Source organism: Sander lucioperca, chromosome 22 (assembly GCF_008315115.2).
Source record: "Sander lucioperca isolate FBNREF2018 chromosome 22, SLUC_FBN_1.2, whole genome shotgun sequence".
NCBI lineage: Eukaryota > Metazoa > Chordata > Actinopteri > Perciformes > Percidae > Sander > Sander lucioperca.
The window spans coordinates 13,375,385-13,397,832 of NC_050194.1; the positions used below are offsets into that span (position 1 = coordinate 13,375,385).

A 22,448-nucleotide genomic window follows, 5' to 3' on the forward strand; every position below is an offset into this window, starting at 1 on the left:
TCTACCATAACCCTCAGAGCAAGCTTATACTGTTTAGCCTTGCTGCTGCTGCTGCTGCTAAGGCTCCAAGAACAGCAAAATGATCAGTATGTTGCTCATGTCATCCAACACTTCATAATTGTTGCATGTAATGAGCATTTGTTGACTCTCTAACGTGCCTGTAGATGTAAAGCTACTACCTGTCTCAGATTGTCCCACATTTCTGAAACAGCTTGCTGCTATTTAGTTGTTGCTGCTATTTGCAATTAACTCACTCACAAGCTGTGGTTTGGAAGTCAATTTTCATATGGCATAATCGGATTCTTTTATGTAACACAAGACTGAAAAAGGATTGGCTGCATTGTGTGTAGTCAAAACGGAAATCAAATGCAAATGCACTACTATTTTATAGTGATCCTCCAGGTTTTCCTGAGGACAAATCACTATTATGTTGTGTTCACACCAAGGCAAAGCTAATATTAACCTTGCTTTAATCGGGTGAGTTTGACTGTGGGATCATATTGGGATCATGTGTTTTGCCGGTTTGGAGCTTTTTTAATTGCAATAAACCGATAAAAGTATGCCCGAAATAACAACATCATGATGTGCCTGACGCCTGGTTGTGAACATGCCGTTACACACTAGAAATTTGACTAGAAAATTCCCAGAATGCAATGTAAAAGGCTGATCCCTCTTTTTTGAATGGAAGTGACATAAATACATGTTCGCTTCTCTGCTCTCCCAGCACACCCAGCTGCAGCTTTAAAAAAATGATTTGTGCGAGTTTGATTTGATGTAACATCATCAACTCCACTACTATGAAATGCTTTGCTGCTTTGCCAGTGTGGCTGGTTATTGACTCATTCAGTGTCCTAATGATTATTAAATCTGCAATGTAATAACATTATCAGTGTTGTGATTTTCTATCTTTTCAACTCAGGAGGATTCTTTTCTACTTGCTGGCCAATTATTTACACTTAACATTATCATGGATTTGACAATACCCTTTGTCACCAAATCGTTTTCCATCACTATCTGTCTGCTTAGTCTCTTTCTCAGTATCGCCAAGTATTATGCTCATATATTCAATATTCCTGTTTGTCTTGTATCCTTGTTCTGGGTCTCCAGGCTCTGAGCATCTACCAGCACAGAGACTTAATTACAATCTACCATGGAGAGCAGGACAGCCCAAATGAGTTTGATACACTCCTGCTCAAATCATTGGTGGGAGGTACATCCATTTAATTTAAACTATGGATATTGCTGTTTTATGTGGCAACATGTCTTTATTTTGATGTTTGTGCTGTAATTCTGTGTTTTTCAGCTAGTAGGCACCGTGCGTCAGAGGAGGACAGCCCTTACAATGACGAGCTGAAGCTAGCCGTCACATGGAACAGGGTTGGCTTTGCCAAGAGTGAACTCTTCAATGGAGACATCCAATGGAAGGTGTGTTCTATGTGTGTCTTTATACAAGACTGGTATAGGACAGCTTAGACTTTAAAGGGGAGAGAGAGGGGTGACATGCAGCAAAGGGCCGCAGATCGGAGTTGAACCCGCGGCCACTGCGTCGAGGGGTAAACCTCTATATATGGGCGCCCGCTCTACCAGGAGAGCTACCCAATAAAACATGTTTAGCCTTGCTGTGTAATGGCATTGTTGGTATGAAATAAGTGAAAATGTATTTTTAAAATCTTGTATTATAACCTTTACCCAATCAAATAGTATGAAGACTTGGAAGACTCCATGACAGATGCCCTGATCAACGACAAGCCTCAGTTTGTGCGTCTTTTCGCTGAGAATGGCCTCAACATTCTGGACTACCTGACTTATGGCAGGCTGGAAAGCCTCTACCGCTCAGTGGCTGAAGGGACGGTGCTTTACCAGCTACTTCAGCAGCAATTAGCGGAGCGGCTGGGAACCGTAGCTGACTCAAACCGGCAGTTTTCCACTTCCAAAGTGGCAAAAAAGAAAAAAAAGAGTGGCCCAGAGGAGATCACCCTTTTTGAGGTTTGTTTTTTCTGACGAGAGCAACATGCCATGCCTCTGATCTAGTTTTGCAATCAAAAACAATGTAAATAAAGCTTGAGTTTACACATACATTTTTGTTTGTTTGTTACTCTGCCCCTGTTTTTCCCTCAGGTTGCAGAGCTCCTGGAACTGTTAATGGGTGACATCTGCCAGCCGTTTTACTACGATGCTTTGGGCTTAGAACAGACCTCAGTCAAGAGTAGAGCTTTTAGGGTACTCTTAACATTTCTTAATATGTAGACATATATCAAAACCAATGAACCACTGCCAACTATCCCTGTCAATCTCATACCCCCTCCCCTTCTTCTTTTCTTCCTCCCAGCGTGCCAGTAAGCTGCTGCAAGGAGAATGCTTGTATCGCAATAGGCGCTGCCTCTTCCCCTGGGCTTCACTCTTCATCTGGGCCGTCCTCCAGAACCGCAGCGAGATGGCCACTTACTTCTGGGAGATGGTAAAACTTTTGAGAGCTACAGGAAGCAGAAATTGGTTGTGCGGCTTTATGAAATAAGAACATGACAATCCTCTATGCTCTTGGTGCAATCAGGCTCACAACTGTGCCTGCCGTAGCACATACAATTCTTTAAACCAACTGACTGACATTAGTAAAATGTTCATGAACATCCTCTTCATTGCCAAATACTGTATCGAGTTTGTATGCCCTGACTTCCTTTGCTGTCTCTCCCAGGCAGGGGAGTCTGTGCTGAGTGCTCTTGGTGGCTGTAAGATTCTGAGGGAACTGTCCAAGCTGGAGACGGAGACTGAGGCCAAACTGTCCACAAAAGACCTGGCCCAGAGGTTTGAGAACCTGGCACATGGTGAGACCATAAACACACCATCTGATTTTTAAAAAAAAAAAAAGAAAAAGAAAAAAAGGTGCAGAAATGATGATCAGACATTACATTTCACATCCTTATTGTTTTGGTGTTATTTGGCCACTCCTTATGAGTAAGTTAAGTAACGTGAGTGAATGTAGATGTACGCTTTTTATTCAAGTATTTATGTTGCTTGTGGTAATGGGTACGTTTTTGAATTCCTTGTCAAATGAAGCAATGCAGTCACGTCCCTTGTATAATTTTCAGAATAAGGATTTTCCATCCAACCAAATTATTTATGCACTTGTCTTTCCCTTTCCTCAGATGTTTTCGGCTCTTGCTATCGGAGCAATGAGAGTCGCTCATTCACCCTGCTAATTAGGAAATCTCCAGTTTGGGGTGGTACCACCTGCCTCCAGATGGGCATGGGCGCCGACGCCCGACTTTTCTTCAGCCACGACGGAGTACAGGTTTGTCACTGTTTTCACACCTGTGTGACATATGTAAGGGAGAAATGGAACCAAGTCACGTTGTGGCAGTTTGACCAGTTACGTTTGTTGAAATCGCATAAATGAAACCCTTCCATTATATTGACATATATGTTCTGCCAATGGTTAACTCATAACGTGCTTCTTGCTCGTTGCTTCTTTTAATTCATTGTAACCGTAATTGCAAAAAATAGCATGGGCATAATTAAGGAATAATGATATAATTACAGCCACTTTATATTACGCAAATGAATTGCAGTTGGTGAACATGGTCTAATTGTGTCTTCTGGTCCAGGCTCTGTTGTCCCAGATCTGGTGGGGTGACATGAAGAGGAACACGGAGGTGTGGAAGCTCGTGCTCACCTTCTTCTGCCCCGTCCTCTGCTACACCAACTTCATCTCCTTCAGGTAAAATTCCCAATAGTATTATTTATTTATTTATTTATTTATTTATTTATTAGCATTCAGAAGATTTGTAAACATTTCAGGAGTGATACTTTACACCATACTCCAACCTAACAGGAAACAAGAGAAAGAGGAAGAAGAGGAGGAAGGGGAGCCTAACGAGGACGGGCTGGGCAAGGACAGCGACAGCCTCTACGGCAACACCGTCTTCTCTTTTGCCGACATCAACCACATGTAAGACTCTAAATAATTCTAAAGAGATTTGGCTTGTCAAATGGCGAGGTTTTGCCTTTAACGACACTGGCCTCCCAGTTTTGAATGGACATTACTTCATTGATGTAGTGTTTATTCATTAAAAATATGTAATTGTTGTACCAGGGAAGTTGATTCACCAGGACAAAACATCAGGACAGCAGCCATCAAAGGTGAGTTCTGTTTGAAGGCATCATCTCTGAAAAAGCTGCAGGAATTATCATTTTCAGTTATGACTGAAAGAAGCTACTTATCCATGTCCAATAACCTTAACCTTACTTAACAGGCAGACTCCACTCTCACAGACCCCCAAAGCGTCCATACGTAGTGTCAAGATGGCGACAGTTCTGGTTTGCACCTGTCACCACATTTTTGGGCAACGTCCTGATGTACTTCCTCTTCCTCCTGCTGTTTGCGTATGTTTTGTTGGTGGACTTCAAGCCTTCGCCTGTCTCTGGTCTGGCCGTCTCCGAGTATGTGCTATACTTCTGGGTATTCACTTTTGTGTGTGAGGAGATCCGACAGGTGAGTGCTGCGAGACATCGTACTTGTATCAAATGTTATGCTTAATGCATCTACTTCACATTTAGCCACTGCAAAAGTAGATACGTGATAACATAACTTCACATTAAATGTTATGCCAATAGCTTTCTGAAAGGGATCATGCACACTCAACACTGTTAAGAGCTTTTTCTGTTCATAGCTGTGCTTCATCTATGGATCTGTTAAGTTGATTGATGTTTTCTTCTCTAAAGACGTTCTTTTTGGGGTCGATGAGTTACCGTCAGAGGATCAGAGTGTACATTCAGGATGTGTGGAACAAGTTTGACCTCACTGCCATCACGCTGTTCATCATGGGAGTAATCTGCAGGTACACGCAACTACCACGCACGGGACTACTGCAGGATTATGCCAAAACCTTTCACAATATTATTTTAGGTTTTCATGTTGCAGAATTACACAAATTTGTTCTCAATGGCTTTGGCTCTTGACACCGTAAAACAGAGCAATGTGTTGTTGTCTGTGTCACCGTCACAAGGTGAAATATTCACAGGTCAACCTAATTGAGTTTTAAGCTCCTAATAGTTTGAGTTGATTACTGTGATTATCAGGGACTTTTTTTTTTTTTTTTTTACTAGAAAAGCATACTGGTCAGAAATCAGACCAAAACCACGTCATAACAAATTACACACGTCACAGACAAGTCTTAACTATCCTATACATCATCTTGTGTATCCTGTTCTCCTGAGTCCGGTAAATACAAAGTGTGCAGACGCCCCTCACTTCCATCCTCACTAAGATTCTAATTCTAGTTGTGAACCATTTTTAAAGTGCAGTTTCTGTATGATGTATCAAATGAAGCTTGTAGGATTGTTTTACAAGTTGACCACTCTCTGTTTATCACATTTGATTTGCTTCACTCTGTGTTTCAGGATGTTCACGTGGTCATATGGATTTGGCCGGGATGTCCTGTGTGTGGGCTACATGGTCTTCACCCTTCGTCTCCTCCACATCTTTGCCATTCACAAACAGCTGGGGCCAAAAATCATCATTGTTGGCAAGATGGTGAGAAACATTACCTAAGTTGACATCATACCAATGTTATTCAGCAGGATGTTGGCATTATAATGACGGAAACTATTTCATCCTTTTTTAGATGAAGGATGTCTTCTTCTTCTTTTTCTTCATGATGGTGTGGCTCATAGCATATGGAGTAGCCAATCAGGCTTTGCTTTACTCCTACGACCCGAACTTAGACCGCATCTTTCGCAGGGTTTTCTACAGACCGTACTTGCACATCTTTGGACAGATCCCTGTGGAGGAGATGGATGGTATAAGTGTTTGTGTTTGTGTGCCATGCATCTTGAGAAAATAATAGTTCCAGTTTTAAACCAGTCTAAGAATAATGTTGTAGCCTGTACAGGGCATTTTCTATATCCATTGCAGCTTTTTAACAATCACCACAGTATCCCAATAGCAGATTTATATGATAAAATCAAAAGACAGGACATATTTGATTATTCTGTATACATTTGTGTCCTTTGCAGTAAAAAAGTCGTGGGAAATGGACTGCACACATAACATGACGTTGATCCAGAATGGTGAGGAGCCGTGCAGGACTCTGTCTAATAACTGGCTGGTGGTAATTTTGCTGGTTATTTATCTGCTGGCCACCAATATCCTGCTCATTAACCTGCTCATCGCCATGTTTAGGTAAAGAACAAAGAGCAAGGTTTTCATCAATCTGTCTCCATGGCTTCATCAACATGCTGTAAGTTGTCTACAGTTCGACACATCACTCTTTACACTGCTCTCTTTGTGTCCACCCAGCTACACCTTCAATAAAGTGCAGGCTCACAGCGACATCTACTGGAAGTTCCAGCGCTACAACCTGATTGTTCAGTACCACTCCCTTCCCTCCCTGGCTCCTCCTTTCATCATCCTCTCTCACATCAACATCTTTATCAAGAGGGCTATCCGCAAGGTGCCCTCTTTCAAGATTCTGCACTTTGGTCAGTATTTGAACAGGAGTCTTAAGTTAGTCTAATTAATGCTATAAAGTTATTGCGTAATTCTCCGAAACTAACAATATTAGTTGTTGCCTTTTGTAGCTTCCCACAAAATGCAGTATCTCTAATGGCAGAATCTAAAGGGGAATTGGATAATTGTTTGCTTCAACTCAACCATGGTGGTTCCTGGTTGGTTCAGGAAACGCCATGCTTGAGTTGAATGATAGCAATGATAAAACTCTTTGCCTTTCTTATTAGTATTGCAGTTAAGAGGGAAAGCAGCTAACAGGCTAATGACGTGGGAAAACATTCAGAAGGAGGACTTCCTGTCGGCCCAGAACAAGCTCCAGAGGAGCTGTGACTCAGAGAGGCTCAAAGGGATGTCTGTCAAGTGAGCACACCTTCCTACACCAACACTGTAGCAGTGAAATGATTTTGGCTCCATTATACTGAGTTGAATGTTTCCTTTTTCTTTTAGAGTGGATGATGTGCTTAAACATGTGACTGAAAGCAGAAGCTTTGACCACAGGCTGAGGGCTCTGGAGAATGAGGTAAAAATGAAAGCACTCTTTTCATATCATTTAACTGAGTTTATCATTCTTTATCACGTGTGTCGTTGTTGATACTTACATGGCATTGCTGTAAAAGAGCTCAGTCAACCTCTCCTATAGAAAGGATAAAGGTCACCTATCTAGATATAGCAGGGCTCGGTGATATACATCATGACAACTAGAACACTATGTTCTGATATTGATATCAAATATGTATTTATTCATGAATGGTAAATCACATGTTTGTTAAAGGAATAGTTTGGGAAATGCGTTTATTTGCTTTCTTGCTGAGAGTTATAAGAGAAGATTGAGACCACTCTCTCACCTGTAACGTCAGTGTGAAGCTACTGTACAGCCTGCAGACGGTTAGCTTAGCTAAGCATAGTGACAGGGGGAAATGGCTAATGTAAAAAATGTAAAAACAACAGTTTGCTGCTTAGCGGGGGTTATTTCTTGGTTTGAACCAGTGACTTCCTAGAGTCTCTGCTGGTTGCCTAGCACCTGCTCAGAGCCAAGAAATAGTTCCCGACAGCTTTGTGGGGCCAAAATGCTGGACCCCACAAGTTTAAAGGGCTGTTTGAGGGTTAAGACTTGGTTGTAGGATTAGGGATAGAATTAGGTTATGGTTAGGGTGAGGGTAAGGGTTAAGGTTAGGCATTTAGTTGTGATGGTTAAGGTTAGGGTAAGGGGCTAGGGAATGCATTATGTCAATGGCGGGTCCCCACAAAGATAGTGCCACAACTGTGTGTGTGTGTGTACATTTCTCAAGTACTTTAAAAGTCATCTGCTTATTATTATACAATATATTTTACAGCATTAATTAAGAAAACATCCCACAGTATGGATTCAAAGATGTACAATTCACAGGAAATGTCAACATGTATTCTGCCCTCCCTGTTGTGGGAAAATGTGATAAAATCTGTTTTTATTGAGTTATGGGAAATATACAATGTACAACAAATATGATACTAGATAAAAGATGATATGTATTTTAGTTTGTGTAAGGAAGAGACCTTCTCCCTCCTTGGATCACCTTCAGTTGTCGCTGTGCAGCTGCAAAACAGCCACAGATGGCTTACCATTGTTACAGCCACAGTAGGATGGCCGCTGCTGTAGCCACAAAAAGCTATGGCGGGCACCATGCCCAAAAGCCTTAAGTGTAGGCGCTCGAAACGCAAGATCAGCTAAATGACTTCATCTAGTGGAAAAATCCCAAAAGAGGTGGTCTTAACCTCGAAAATAGCCAATTGAAGATTTACACGCATGTTCTGAGGGTGATCATTGGAGCGTCCCACAGGAGGAGGATCTTCCTTGTAAAACGATATAAGGCGATGTTAGACAAAGATATGTTGGCAAGATATGTCCGGACCTTGTTCGGGCTTTCCTGTGTGTTGATTTACTTTCGTGCACATTGAAGCTCTTTTTTTCTCATCTGACTCCCACAACTTCTGTGTTCACTCCTTTACGACTTTTAATCTTGTTATATTTTGAACAAAAAAGAAGAGTAATCACGAAGTTACAGCAAGCGTTGGAGTCCGCACCTACTTACTTCTACAGCCCCCCCAAACAAAAAAAAAAAAAAAAAAGCCCAAAGCTGTCTCTCTATACTTTCCAACATTCCTAAGCCCATTTATTTTTATTGAAAACGTGAATCTTTAACATGCGTATAGGATGTGTGTTGGCGGCCTGGGAAAATAATCGATTTTTTATTTTTCAAGTCAGTCTTAAAACAAATTTTAGTAAATGAATGCACCTTGACTTACGTATTTGCATGCACTGTAGCTACCTGTACGTACAGTATGACCTGTGTACTACTAGCTAATCACTTCCTAACAACATGCTGCTCATTGATGTGTTTTTGGAGGAAGAAGATTTATCAGGTTGTGGTTTGGGTCTTTAATGGGATTTATTGATTAAAAAATATACTAGACTATAATAATAGACTATCAACAGCCTTAACATTTAATCGATTAGTAGTTTTTTAAAGACAGAAAATACAGATTACTTTGTTGCTGCATTATGACATCACAATCACTATATTTGACTAAAATATCCCTAAAAGCATGTTTTGGGTGTATTTATATCAATATGGGGGTAATACTCACGTGTCCACTTTCATATAAATTATGTGAAAATGTACCCCAGCACATACAGTAATGCTATGCGACGTCCCAAACTGGACACATCTTTTTTCATGTAAAATGTGAATATTTCAATGGATATGCCGCAGAGCTGGATGGCATCGCAGGGTGTCCGGTGCCAGACTGGAGCAAAGACCACTATAGGAGCCGTTAGCGCGGATACAAATGCCCACTGGCCTGGGAGTGCACCATCCCTTTATCACTATTAAATCACTGTTCTTTATTATCAATGTTTCATTCCTTTGAAGACATTTGGCAGAGCAGCATTGTCTTTTTTTTTTTTTTACCAAGTTGGATTGCTTTCGTGAACTTCTACTATCTAGCCTACTTTTAGTTCTCAACACAGTCTGTTTCAGCCCCCACCCCCACCCACACCACCACCCCCCTTTCCCCTTCTCACACAGCGTTTGTGCACGGCACTTTCTCCACAGTGAAATGATAGATAATAGAAAACTGCATTACGGCTTAAGTGCTCGTGCCGCCCCCCCATGTGTCATGCCCGTGCCAAAAACCGCTACTGCCCTCAGGTGTCTTGGAGTTACTGTATGTCAATAAACAGATTTTGGCTCTTTTGATCCTCCTTCTCAGATGGAATATTGTTCACATGCTCTCAGCTGGATTGTGGATACTTTGGCACAAGGCAGCACGTTCAAACCTTCTCGTCCTCCACCTACAGTAAGTGGTGCAAAATCAAAGCACACATTCTTCACAGAAACTATGGAGTGGTTTTTGCCTCGAGTCATTCATACTTAACCTGTCCCTCACTTACCATATTCTGCCTCTCCTCCTACACAGATGCGTCACCCTCGTCTTCCAGTTCCACCTGATTCAGCCTTGGTAATGCCTTTATCAGGGTTGGTATAAGACTCAAGAGCTTTTACTTTGGCTGCTCCCATGCTACCCACCCATTATTCCAAGGCAGGGATATCATACCGCCGTGCCTCCTCACTTTGGCCTTGATGCCTCGCCCACACTGCTTAAGCTGAAAATGACTTTACAAAGTGTTTCACAATTCAGGATCAAATTAAACGATCATTAATTCACGATCAAATAATTATTTGTAAATATCAAATAACCCCCCCCCCCCCCACTTAAGATTATTTGTACTCAAATAGTCTTAAAATCATTGTTTTATTTGATGGCCATAAAAAAATGACAATACCAAAGGTCAAGTGGCCTTGCCCCTAAAATGGTGACATTCCAGGCCTGCACCAGTCTCACTGTTTGCTCGCCATGTTCATCACTGGACTCTGTTACCAAATTGTTTCCATTGTTCTGAACTGAAAAAAGTGTATCAGCCATCACTACTTATTACATTGATTATTATCAAAGCTGATTTTTTTTTTTAAAAACTTTTATTCAAATGCCAAAGTCAAGTGTATGTATTTATGAAGTGGCATGATATTTTATGTATCATGTCTTTATTGCTGTAGTTTTGAGCTGGTCGCTGGTTTTTAAGGTTCTTATATTGGTTTTTACTGCTATATTTAAAAGGGTGATAGAATGATTATATAGGGTATTTCACACTGTTCCTTAAAGTCTCCTAATAGGGTATGTAACATTGGTTGGGCTGAAAATGGCCCGGGTGTTGTTCTGTGCTCGCTAATGCAACCCTGTGAAATAGCCCTAGAATGAAACAAGAGGTTTTCTCCCTTTATATGGTATGCTCATGAATATTTAGATGAGCTGTGCGCTGATTGGTTGGTTGGTTTACAACGACGCAGTGCTGCTGCACATGAGGAGAGAGGGGAGGGGCTGCTCCTCTCAGCTTACGCTGGCTCCTCTGCTCCTCAGTCACAGAACAGAAGAGAGAGGGAACTGTTTTGGTGGGCCACAGGAGAGAAATACCTCGCATGCTCGACAATACTGGCGTCTTTTTTACAGAAAGTCGCCAGATTTGTCGCTAGTCGCTTTTGTGAAAAAAGTCGCTAAACTCATCAACTAATGTTACTGTACAAAGCACCAGAGACACGGTTTAGTCATCCTCCAGCGTGTCGCGCACACACACAGACACACACACCAATGCAAAGTTTCAACACTTTCATTACTAGTGTTGTTGTAACGTTATCTTTGGGACATAAAGCTCCACTTCCAGACAAGGAATTACAACTTGTGCTGTAGCTAGTTCAGTGTCTCAGCGCGGGGACATTTAGCGGAGAGTGAAGCCCACGGCAACACAGCACAACAGCAACACTTTATTCCTATGGGTGACGTCAAGCGACTTTAACGCGCCCGCAAAGCATCCCAGGAAGACGGCGCTGCATTTGAAAAAATGCTGTGCGTCAAAAAGCTGGCCGATGCCCATCTTTATGCAAATGAATCCGTTAAACGCGACGCGACTATCCAATAGAAGTAGATGGAAATCTTTCAGACTGACCTTTGTCGATCTGAAATGAAGACAGATTCAGCAACTGTATGGCCTATTTCTCGCTTAAAATGTTTTCAGAAACACCTTTCAGTGAACTATTTTCGTAAAATACGAGATCGTATTCTGAATGAGCCGCCATGATGGTCGTTTTGAAATTCGGGAGTAGCCAGACCCACGTGACACGTTCGTCCAATCAGCTGCCAGTCAGGGGTGTGGAGCATCAACCATGGATGTATTACGTCGCAACACCACGCTTCAGTCGTGTTGCCAAAGTGGATCCACGGATCCATGGTTAGATCCACAACTCCCGTTCCATTGCCCTCGGCCGGGCAGCCACTGTCTGGCCGCACGTTTGTAAGTCTATCGGTAACGTTAACAGTATGTGACAGTGTGTGAGTCTAATGATGCCCGCTGCTGAGGCTAGCCATACGGGTTGAGCAGAGGCTGCACAGTTTCAACAGCAGGCAGCGGCCACACACAGGCCGCCGGATGGTGTTACTAAGAACTTGCATATCAGACCGGCCCTCGCGGCCTCGAAACGCTACCGGCCCACCGGGAAAAGTCCAGTCTCTCCCGATTGGTCTCTCCGCTACTGGTTAAGTGTATTATTTACATTGCAATATAAATGAAAACATAAATTAATGTATTAATATCAGGGAACATGCCTGCCACACTCGCAGTTACCCGGTAACTAGACCACCAACTACCGCTGACCTGACGGAGCTCCACGACCGGGGCGTGACAGAGGTACAGACCAGAGCCAATTAAGGTACAGCCACCGAGTTGACGTCAACTATTAGCTTCGCTGGGATTCGCCCATTTTCAGAGGCAATTTCAAATTGTGAGATTTGCAGAGGAAAGAGGTGTCAATGGGATTTTGAGGTTCTCTGTATGTCCATGTTACCCACCGAACTGTCGTTATTCAACTATGACAAGGTAAACTCGGTTTTGCATTCTATCACCCCTTTAAACTTTTGATAATGTTACATTCAGTGCACATTATTGTTTAATACTTTTGGATTCAGTTACTTTTTAGCAACCTTAAATGTTAAATCGTGAATGTGTATTGCTAAATTATATTATTCTGTTCAATAAATTGTGTATACAGTATAATGAATGAGTTCTCTTACTGTTAAAGGAATAACGCTAAGTCATTTTGAGAAATACACTACATTCGCTTTCTTGCCGAACACTCTCATGAGCCAGCAGACAGCTAGCTTAGCTTAGCACAAAGTCTGGAAACAAGTGGCAAGAGTTGGCCAGGTTCAACGCACATGTTAATTTGTGTCAAGAAACTAAGTATAACGGCACTACGCTGAATTAACTATGGCATTAAATTATGTAACTATACCAAGAGAATCACTGAGGGGAAAGTGATTAAAACATAGGAGTGAGGTAGTTGGATATTCTGTAGACCGAAGGGGATATGGATAGTGTGAAAGGTGTACCATGGTGCTCAGTTTCAGTGTGCCAGAGCTCTATTGAAGGTCACATAGTAGAGCAGGGCTGTTGAAGGAGCCTTTACTGTAAATAGCCGACCGGGCCACCTGTCAATCGCACCAGCAGCTCACACTGAGAGGCTGTGTAATCACTTTCTGCCTTACTGCCCTCTCGCTGCATGACGGCTGCATGTGCAAAGATATGTACCCATGTACAAGTGAGCATGTGTGTCTCACTACTCACGTCTCAGATTTGGAGTTATTTTGATTATAATACTCCTAATTTCACACAACCTGCAATGCTACTGACTTGACTCTCCTCCTTGTCTCATCTGGCTTCATAATGAAAATGTACTTCAAATGTAAGGCATTTGTTTGAAATGTCAGTTGTTGCACATGTGCAGATCGCCATCATCTCGATTTCCTTCTATTTACATCCATTCCATACATCATTCTGACATGTTCTCCTCTGCTTTGGGACTGGCAAGCAAACATTACCTTCGCCAATGAGACTGTGTCTGAGAGATTTTGGTTTAACCCTGTGGTAATTGTATAGGCCACCATTTTTATTGGATCATATCTGTTCTGTGGGATTTACAGACGTGCTGAAATTACATTACAATTAGAGAAAAATGCGTACATAAATGAAACAAAATAATTATAAATAAGAGACATACATGTGAACACATACATGTATATATGTACACAAATGTGTGTATATATGTACATAATCGTGTATATAAAGTGTTGCTCTCCACAACAAAGATTATATCAATTTAAAACTTCATTAACTTCAATTGGAATTATTTAATGTCAATAATTGAGCTTCTCCCTCCCTCTCATTTCCATATGTTCTTTGACCTCTCTTTCCCCCTCTTTCCTGCAGCCCCAAGCCCCCCTGTCAGCCATAAGCACACACCCACCTCTCTAATACACTGGGTTAAAGGCATCAGGAGCATTCTTCCCAGGCATGTGCCCCTGTCACTCATGCACATCCAGACACACAACTACACCACACACCCACTAGTGTTTCCACTGTGTCCTCTGTGTTCCCAGCACAAGGCTGGCACACTGCTCTGTTAGTCTTTTGAACACAGCGCGTCTCTCTGCAGCTTGGAGCAAGAAGCTGAATAATATTACTGAATCACCTGCAGCTCTATTACGTTTTTGTGTGGATTTATTGTTTTTTAAGGTTTACAAACCCATCGATTGTTTTTGTTTTTGGTGGAAAACAGTGTAGAGACAGTCATCCAGTGTGTATTAGTAGTTCAGAAGAAGTCTTGAACTAAGTCTTCCAAAATGGCCCCTGTGAAAAGCTGGGTAGTGGGGCTCCTGCTGGTTCTCTTGTGCCCATCCCCGGTCTCCCTCTCGGGAGTTGTGAGTGCCCAGGACGTGGCTGAAGCAGAGCAAAGCCTCCATGCCAGAAATGTTGAGGAGGTTGTGGCTGAAGAGGGCCAAACAGTGGAGGGGGATGATGGCGCAACTGAGGAAGAGGAACAGGTAGCAGAGGAGGACGGAGACGAAGAAGATGAAGAATCAGACGATGAGGCAGAAACGGATAATCAGGAGGAGAAAGGGGAGGATGCTGAGGAAGAGCAAACCGCTGAGGAGGAAGAGGAGACTGCTGAGGAGGATGCTGAGGAGGAGGAGGACGAGGAGACTGCTGAGGAAGACGAGGCTGAAGAAGAGGAAGCAGAGCAAGATGAAGAAGAGGCAACTGAGGAAGAGGAGGTTGATGCTGAGGAAGAGGTGGAGAAGGAAGAAGAAGAGGCTGCTGAGGAGGAAGAGGGGGATAATGCCCAAACAGAGGAGGAGGAGGAGGAAGAAGAGGCTGCTGAGGAGGGTGAGGAAGAAGAGGCTGCAGATGAGAAAGAGGATGATGCTGAAGAAGAGAAGGATGCTGATGAAGCAGCAGCTGAGGAGGAAGAGGAGGGTGACACTGAAGAACAGGAAGACGAGGAAGAGGGGGAGGAGGCTGCAGATGAGGAAGAAGAGGACGATGCTGAAGAAGAGAAGGAAGCTGATGAAGCAGCAGCTGAGGAGGAAGAGGAGGGTGACACTGAAGAACAGGAAGACGAGGAAGAGGGGGAGGAGGCTGCAGATGAGGAAGAAGAGGACGATGCTGAAGAAGAGGAGGCTGATGAGGCAGCAGCAGAGGAGGAGGAGGATGATGATGATGATGCAACTGAAGGAGAGGAGTTAGCTGAGGAAGAGGAGGCTGATGATGCTGAGGAGGAGGAAGAGGATGGGGATGACTCTGAGGAAGAGGAAACAACTGAAGCAGAGGAAGATGACGGTATACCCACTTATTTAATATATTGTTTAGTACTAAATACTAAACTATGCAGTCATTTAGTATGAAGTATAACAAACTGAACTCTACAGTAGCCTTCTGCCTTTGCTAGGCTAGCTGCAGCCGCTGTAGGAACACTATCACACATATCAGTCCTGAAATAGACTGGCTTATCTGGGAGGTTGCTGGCACCAAGCAGTATCTAATCCATTCGTGCCTTTTGTAGAACCAATGTAGCTATTTTGAGACGCCAAAACAATTACTGATGAAGTGAGCAAGTTCAGAAAAACATTCAGATAGAAGCAATATAAGAGCATATTTGTTTCAAGAGGTTTTGGTGTTCATGCTGTTATTTATTCTTTACTATGCAACCACAATGTGATACATCTACACCATACCAGCTGACACAGTTATGATTCATCTGTGTTGGGGATAGTTTGCTCATTGACCTTAAGTCTAATTTTGTGATAAGTACTTATCCGTGCATTTAGCCTTGTCTTTAAAGGCTGCTCTCAAACTGAACAAAAGTCTCATCGACAGTGCATAGCTTTTACAGCTGCATCATCAAATCATAGCATAATAGCATTACGACACTTATAATGTATGTAATATGATCTCATGAACTCTAGTGAATGGAAGGTTTACATGAAGTAGAAGCCATAACAATATATCAGCCAAAAGTTGTTTATATGTTTATATATATATATATATATATATATATATATATATATATATATATATATATATATATATATATATATATAATTTATTATTTATTAATTACATAAACAACAATCTTGGTAGAGATCCCTTAGGTATGTTATTTAAATAATTGTGAAGCAGGACATTTTATAATGTAACAAGAGAGTCTCCAGCAATGCAAGCGGCTTTGTTGCAGCTGTACTTCACCTAAATGCTCACACCAGCATACTAACATGCTTACAGTGATAATACTAGCATGCTGATGGTTAGAAGGTAGAATGTATATAATGTTCACTGTGTAGGTTTAGCGTGCGTGTTAGCATGCTAAAATTGGCTGATTGACTAACTGAGGCTGATTGAAATGTCACTAGTTTTGCTGGTGTTTGTTCATAAACCAAACTGAAATTGTGAGCTGATGATGGTGCTACATAGATGAAAAGTCAGGGTCTCAAAGTTATTACAATTAATCTCAGGGGACCATGGGAATTGTTTTGGCATTTAGGCCTTTATTTTTGTGACAGTTTAAACATGAATGGGGAGAGAGTGGGGAATGACATGCAGGACAGTACCGCAGGTCGGATATATATATGTATATATATATATATATATATATATATATATGTATATATATATATATATATATATATATATATTATTTGGTTTGGGTGCCTGGGCAATTTCTGTACCAAATTGAACAGCAAGCCACCTAGTTGTGGGGATGTTTCTCCCTGAATCACAAATTTCAACCTCATGGTGGCGCTAGAGGAAAAGTAAGGGGATCACAAAAGTCAGTAGGCTTCATGAATGAATATATGAACTATCTCATAGTTGTTGAGATATTTCAGTCTAGACCAAAGTGGTGGACAAACATTTAATGGTGACACTGTTTCCAAATTACCTCAACCTACCATATTTGTACTGCAGTTTTCTTGCTACTCATTGGCCAAAATATATTCAAGGATACCAATATTAACAATAAGCCGATATTGGCCAGGCTGAGATATTGGTGTTGCTCTAGTAGCCTAATTTGTCATTGACTCTATATAGATGAGCCTGAAGATGATGACACAGCAGATGAAGAGGAGCCTGCCACTGACCTGCTGAAATTCCACTCTGGCTCTTTGTGCAGTGTTTGCTCAATCTGTGAGGTAAAACGTATGAGTACAAGACTTTAATGGTGTAATGAGTAGTCTGTGCTTATTTGTAATGAACTCTTTGAGCAATAGGGAGTAAAAGACTAATCATATTGTGTGTACGCCCCTCCCTCTTTTAGCACTGCTCTAATAACTGTGACAAATGTCCCTGTGAAGATGATGAGTCGGATCACTGTGAGCACTGCCAAGTAAGCATCTTCACTGTCCAAAACCAGGGGCGGAGCCAGACGTGGTAAACATTCAGGGCTCAGCCTAAATCTACAGGGGGGCCGGGAGCACTTTAAGCCATTTGATAAAGAATGCCTAAAAATCTGTACATCATTTGGGAAAAGCATGATAGTTGCCAAGGAAAAGAATGATCCTGTAGAGCCTACTTTCTGTTTTGTATTTAACTGTTCTCAAACTGTCTTCGTCATTCTGAATCCAGAACTAAACAAAGGTTGCGGATGACTCATTTTCCACCCTGCCACCTAAAGAGAGGCAAAAATTGTCTGATATCACAATTTTGAATTACATAACACGGGTAAGGTAGGAATTTGGTGTCAACCACATTACTAATCTTGAAACCTATTTTTAGTAGAGTCCACAGAATGAATGGCGATATTTCCCCAGTAATAGAACTTTTGCTCCATTAATTTGCCGGTCCTGTCAGAGAGACTGGAGGGAAATGACACAAAGCTATTTTAAAACCATCAAAGATTTGGGGCTTTTAAAGCAGCCATATTATGCTCATTTTCAGGTTCATAATTGTATTTTAAGGTTGTACCAAAATAGGTTTACATGGTTTAATTTTCAAAAAACACCATATTTGTGTTGTACTGCAGTGCTCTCTCTCACTGCTGCAGATCCTCTTTTCAGCTGGTCTCTGTTTTAGCTACAGAGTGAGACCTCTTTTCTTCTTCTTCTTCTTCTGTACTATCTTTGATTGCACTGCACATGCCCAGTAGCTCAGATGTAGATCATGTCAGCTAGCTAGCTCCATAGACAATAAAAGAAAGACTGTTTCTACAACTTCGGTCAGTTACAAGGCAGGATTAGCTGGGAGACTTCTAAATGAGGGCGCACATGGAAGTAGTTCTTTTGTAGATTATGGTGAACTTGTGTGTGTTGTAGCAGTGCTTTGCTATTGAGAACGAGGTAGCATGCTAGCGTTAGCATGCTAGCGTTGCGAGCTAATGGTTGCGGTTAACCTGCTCGTTTCGGCTTGTGACGTCACAAGCCGTGCCGATTTTGAACAGCTCACCCAGAGACTGAAGGCAGGACACATTCAGAAACCGTATCTCACTCTAAACAGCATGGATGGATTTTTTTCAAAGTTTGTATGTGTGTGGAAGCACCAGACACAACATAACACCCCAAATCCCAGAAAAAGTGATTTTTTTCATAATATGGGCACTTTAAGAAAACATTTAGGCTGTAGCCCCAGAAGCCACCCCCTCACTCCACCCCTGTCCAAAACACTGTCAATAATACACATTAGGAGATAACACATAAGGACAAGAGGCTCCTCATTTGAACCCTTTTGTCTTCCAGGAATGCTCATCCTGCTACATTTGCCCCATACTGTGTGACACAATTTGCACACCAGGTAAATACTGGTAGTAAATACTCATACTGTGCTTGTATCATTGTTTATTTATATATTTAGTCAACTTTGGCCTTTCTTAAATTTTCTATGTATTGTATGTATCTTTTTTTTTTTACCAGGTGGCCTTGTTGATGAGCTAACTGGGACCCTCTTTCAGTAAGACTTCTCACAACACATTGATATAGAATTGTATGCTTCTACTGTATCATTATTTAATGAACCGGCAGTAGCTATAGGCACATATCTGGAAACGCTATGTTGTACAGTGTTGGGGTTTATTCACGTCCTTGCCTTTGTTTTGCAGGACTGTTGCCTCTCTACTCTGAATAACCTGAAGACTGTGCTCTTTAATGCCACCCTGTTGGTTGCACAAGGTACAGCGCCCAGGATTGGAGCTGTTCATACCTCTCCAGCAACGTGGACTCCCACAAGAGCTTGTCATGAATCTGACAGAAACACAAAAACACTTTTAGGTTTTAACTCATGTTTAGATAAGATATTTCACTTGCTTTGTAACAAGAGCTAAACATTTATTAACAAAAAACAATTTTCTTTTCCTTACTTTACATTTTCAATGCAAAATGGGCAATAATGCATTACCAAGTCTAATATATGATTTGTTAGGATTCTTTCTTTGCAAAACAATTTTTGGTTGAGCAAAAATGTTATAAGATCTATCTTAGTGGCACAAATCAATATGATTGCACTACTAGAAAGATTAAAATCTACGGCCACTCAGGTAACTTGCAAATGTTTAAGCCCATTGATTTTTTTTTTTTTTTTTTTTTTTTACAGTAAAGTTTCACACATGCTGATACATTAACAGCTTTCCCATCTGATAATAAATGTCTCCTCTTTGGTTTAATATAGCCAACATGTACATCACAAGCACAGGTTCTCTGTCACAAAATTTGCTTCTAATTAGCTGTTTTTACTTTTTTTTTATTTTGTGTTTTTTTTTTAAGTTCATATTGTTTTACTGACTTCAAAGTTATTTCTAGATTTTTGTTGTTGTTGCATATACTCATGACTGTGGCTCATTAAAACCACAGTGAGAATTTGTTAGGTGACTTTTAATCCCTAGTATTAATACATTTGAGTATACTCTGTAGAAGTGTGGAACAATTGCAGTATAGCTGTTTCTTAAATAAATAAATCACTTCTGTTCACCCTTTAATCTGTTTATTTTTTAATTATATCTGTTATAATTTGATAATCAGTGTCATGGTCTTTTTTACTTCCTGGTAGCCCTAAGTTTATGTGTGCAGTGCATAGACTGTGTACGAAAAAATGGACAGAACTTTCAGGTCTCAAAAGTGAAGCCAATGCGGAAGGATTCTGCATTCTATCTCATTCCCAGCAGGGGCAACTCCACTGGTTTCAAAAAGAAGTCGGCTTGTATAAAAGTCTATAAGAAAATGATCCTACTTCACATTTGATTTATTACCTCAATAAACATTTTCATAATGAGTTTATGGTCTCAATCGCTAGTTGAGACCATAAGTGTTCTTCAATACAGTATGATGTTCATTTAGTAAATGGACCTATGGTCCTATTTATTTTAAAATAGAGGAGATGATTTAGTGCTGTGGTCATATTTGCTGACCAGTCTACATTAAAATAGCCGTAAAGTTGTTTTGGGGTGTTTCGTCTTAAACTTTGAACCTGTCACTGTATGTTTTCACTTCATCAAAGTGATTGTTACATTTTGGTCGCCTAAAAATGTCTTGTTTAGTGTTCGGTAGCACTATGCTAACCAAGTGCTAGCATTAGCTGGTAACTTAAGTGAAAGTCTACCAATTGTCTTTGTACTGCCATAAATGGTGCCAGTGTGGTGCCTTAGTTCAAGACTACGGCCCGAGATTGCCTTTTTTCAAAGTGCTTTCTCAGATTAACGGCGTTATCCTTTATTCTTTGTTCCTGTTATTTTCTCTTTATTCCTTTTATTTTCTCTTTATTCCTTTTTCTTTATGTTGTTCAAGCCGAATTTCCCTGGCCAGGGTTATCAACTGTTTTCTTTAATCCAATTTGCCTATTCCTTAAAACCTTTTCGCATTGTCTATGTGAATATTCCTTAATCCCTTACTTTTTTCCTTTTCTCTATTTCTTCACTTAAATTTCCTTTTCCTCTGTTTCTCTAACTTCCTTAAGCCTTTGCTTTATTTTTCTCATATTCCTTTTTCTCTATTTCTCTAGCTTCCTTAAAGCATTTGCTTTGTTTTCCTCTTATTTCTCATATGTTAACTCACACTTCCCCCTGTCTGCGTTGATTTTAACGCAAATAAATTTAGAACGGAACCCCCATCACACAGCAATCACTGCACAAAACACACACAGGTTCGACACGGTGCAATCCCTCAACGCACACACAGAGCCACACACGAACTGACCAGCGCCCAAATTGTGAGAAAGCTCACCTCATAGTCGACCAATGAAGCGTCAGTCCCTGGGTGCCCATGATGAAACGATGACCTGGGAGATGCAACCGATCCCATCCTCGTCGCCAAAATTGTGGTGCCTTAAATAGTAATGTTGTGATGCTGTATGAAGAGGAATCCGCCGACACTGTTCTTGATTATAAAAGGGTTTATTACAATCAGAGATTCAGCATCAATTTTACAAACTCCTGCAGAGAGCTTGGAGAACGACCAACCCAAACCTCAAAATTTGCCGCTCTGCCTTTTCTTTGTGTGAACAACGTATATATTCCATGCATTGTATCAACATAGGACGTGATATTTGTAAGTATACCATTGGACCAGATAACTGACCAATCAATGCCTGTTATCTGGCACAACTCCAAAAAAGGTCTCTTCTGTCTTGGGGGGACCTCTGCTCATGTTAACAATTTCCAGATGTTCTCAGTAAATGTAGAGTAAAGTTCATGCATCCTCCTTATACCAACTCTTAAGTCAAAGTGTATAGAAAGTTATGGACTGTCAATATACCACACCAGTACCCGGACATCCGCGTTTACCTGGTACCCGGCAAAACTCCGCTGGTTGAAAAACGGAGACCTCCGCTGGTTGAAAAATGAGCCGAACAGTGCTGGTACCTCCGCCTCATTCCCTGTCAAGGAGACAACTGCGCTAGGAGGAAAACAGGCGGTCATCAGCTCTGGAGAGCAGAGACAAACCTTTATTTAGCATCTCAATTGGGGTTATAATTTATAATAATAATAATTTATGCTGTTTAACAACAGTTTGCAACAGTATACGGCTAGTTTACCGCCTTTTGTTTGTTTAGAGCTTACGGTCAGCTCTGTGCGTTCCCATGGTTGTTGTACACAAACCAACTAAATTAGCTATCGGTTGCAAGGCTGGGGTAAAGAAAGAAAAGCCCACATTTCTGGTCGAAAAAAGAAACACAGGAAAATCAAAATGGGTTGGAAAGCAAGGAGATGCATGTTTGATAATTTATCAGAATCAGATAATTTATATATAATATGTTTTCTATGTCATTTATAATAGATTATCTGTGTGTTATAGACAATTGCTGCAACAGCGCAATTGCTAATATGGGTGCTGAAAGAAAGTGCACCAGAGCTTCAGCAGCCAGTGAAAGACAAACTCATTAAAAAATCAAAAAGGAGTAGGAGGCCTAAACATTATGAAAAAAGCTTTACATTTTTAAAATAGAACCATCTGAAAGTAGTGCAAGAAAACAATAACAGTGGGACTTAAATTTCAACTTTCAGGTTCCAGGGAAACAAAATGTTGCTTGTAGAGCGGCAACAGT

At 41.1% G+C, this 22,448-nt stretch overlaps 2 protein-coding genes and 1 long non-coding RNA gene across 5 annotated transcripts in view; 2 read left to right on the forward strand and 1 right to left on the reverse strand.

Annotated features, from left to right (window-relative positions):
* Nucleotides 1-10,199, forward strand: part of LOC116061248 (transient receptor potential cation channel subfamily M member 4-like) — a 22,434-nt gene extending 12,235 nt beyond the window's left edge. For both annotated transcript variants that reach the window (XM_031315323.2, XM_031315322.2), the window contains 20 exons: nt 1,108-1,210; nt 1,304-1,425; nt 1,702-1,986; nt 2,119-2,220; nt 2,330-2,458; nt 2,693-2,822; nt 3,144-3,289; nt 3,603-3,715; nt 3,830-3,946; nt 4,091-4,137; nt 4,251-4,489; nt 4,720-4,835; nt 5,398-5,530; nt 5,622-5,796; nt 6,013-6,178; nt 6,296-6,477; nt 6,733-6,865; nt 6,953-7,025; nt 9,755-9,841; nt 9,962-10,199. In XM_031315323.2, coding sequence (XP_031171183.1) covers nt 1,108-1,210; nt 1,304-1,425; nt 1,702-1,986; nt 2,119-2,220; nt 2,330-2,458; nt 2,693-2,822; nt 3,144-3,289; nt 3,603-3,715; nt 3,830-3,946; nt 4,091-4,137; nt 4,251-4,489; nt 4,720-4,835; nt 5,398-5,530; nt 5,622-5,796; nt 6,013-6,178; nt 6,296-6,477; nt 6,733-6,865; nt 6,953-7,025; nt 9,755-9,841; nt 9,962-10,030 — 2,667 coding nt within the window. In that variant the 3' untranslated portion in view covers nt 10,031-10,199. The remainder of the gene's footprint in view (nt 1-1,107; nt 1,211-1,303; nt 1,426-1,701; nt 1,987-2,118; nt 2,221-2,329; nt 2,459-2,692; nt 2,823-3,143; nt 3,290-3,602; nt 3,716-3,829; nt 3,947-4,090; nt 4,138-4,250; nt 4,490-4,719; nt 4,836-5,397; nt 5,531-5,621; nt 5,797-6,012; nt 6,179-6,295; nt 6,478-6,732; nt 6,866-6,952; nt 7,026-9,754; nt 9,842-9,961) is intronic.
* LOC116061250 overlaps nt 1-17,828 on the reverse strand; it is an 18,223-nt gene extending 395 nt beyond the window's left edge. Inside the window, exons 1-2 of the long non-coding RNA XR_004107682.1 lie at nt 17,402-17,828; nt 13,127-13,129 (exon numbers count right to left, since the gene is read on the reverse strand). This is a non-coding gene — a long non-coding RNA (uncharacterized LOC116061250). The remainder of the gene's footprint in view (nt 1-13,126; nt 13,130-17,401) is intronic.
* On the forward strand, nt 13,918-19,885 carry LOC116061249 (cilia- and flagella-associated protein 251). 2 transcript variants are annotated; one of them, XM_031315324.2, is made up of 7 exons: nt 13,918-14,722; nt 14,756-15,269; nt 17,016-17,116; nt 17,242-17,310; nt 18,656-18,710; nt 18,830-18,866; nt 19,015-19,885. In XM_031315324.2, exons 1-7 carry the CDS (start codon nt 14,273-14,275, stop codon nt 19,034-19,036), a joined length of 1,248 nt encoding a protein of 415 aa, XP_031171184.1. In that variant the 5' UTR covers nt 13,918-14,272; the 3' UTR covers nt 19,037-19,885. The 2 variants fall into 2 exon arrangements, with proteins under 2 accessions (XP_031171184.1, XP_031171185.1); XM_031315325.2 differs by having other exon boundaries at nt 13,920-14,704; nt 14,783-15,269.
* Nucleotides 19,886-22,448: the final 2,563 nt, after the last annotated feature.

Bases quoted from the DNA above. Each gene is read 5' to 3' on its own strand.
- LOC116061249 (XM_031315324.2), top strand. From the start codon at position 14,273: ATGGCCCCTGTGAAAAGCTGGGTAGTGGGGCTCCTGCTGGTTCTCTTG. The intron at 15,270-17,015 runs GTATACCCACTT...GACTCTATATAG, and splicing joins TGAAGCAGAGGAAGATGACG to ATGAGCCTGAAGATGATGAC. The intron at 17,117-17,241 runs GTAAAACGTATG...TCCCTCTTTTAG, and splicing joins GTGTTTGCTCAATCTGTGAG to CACTGCTCTAATAACTGTGA.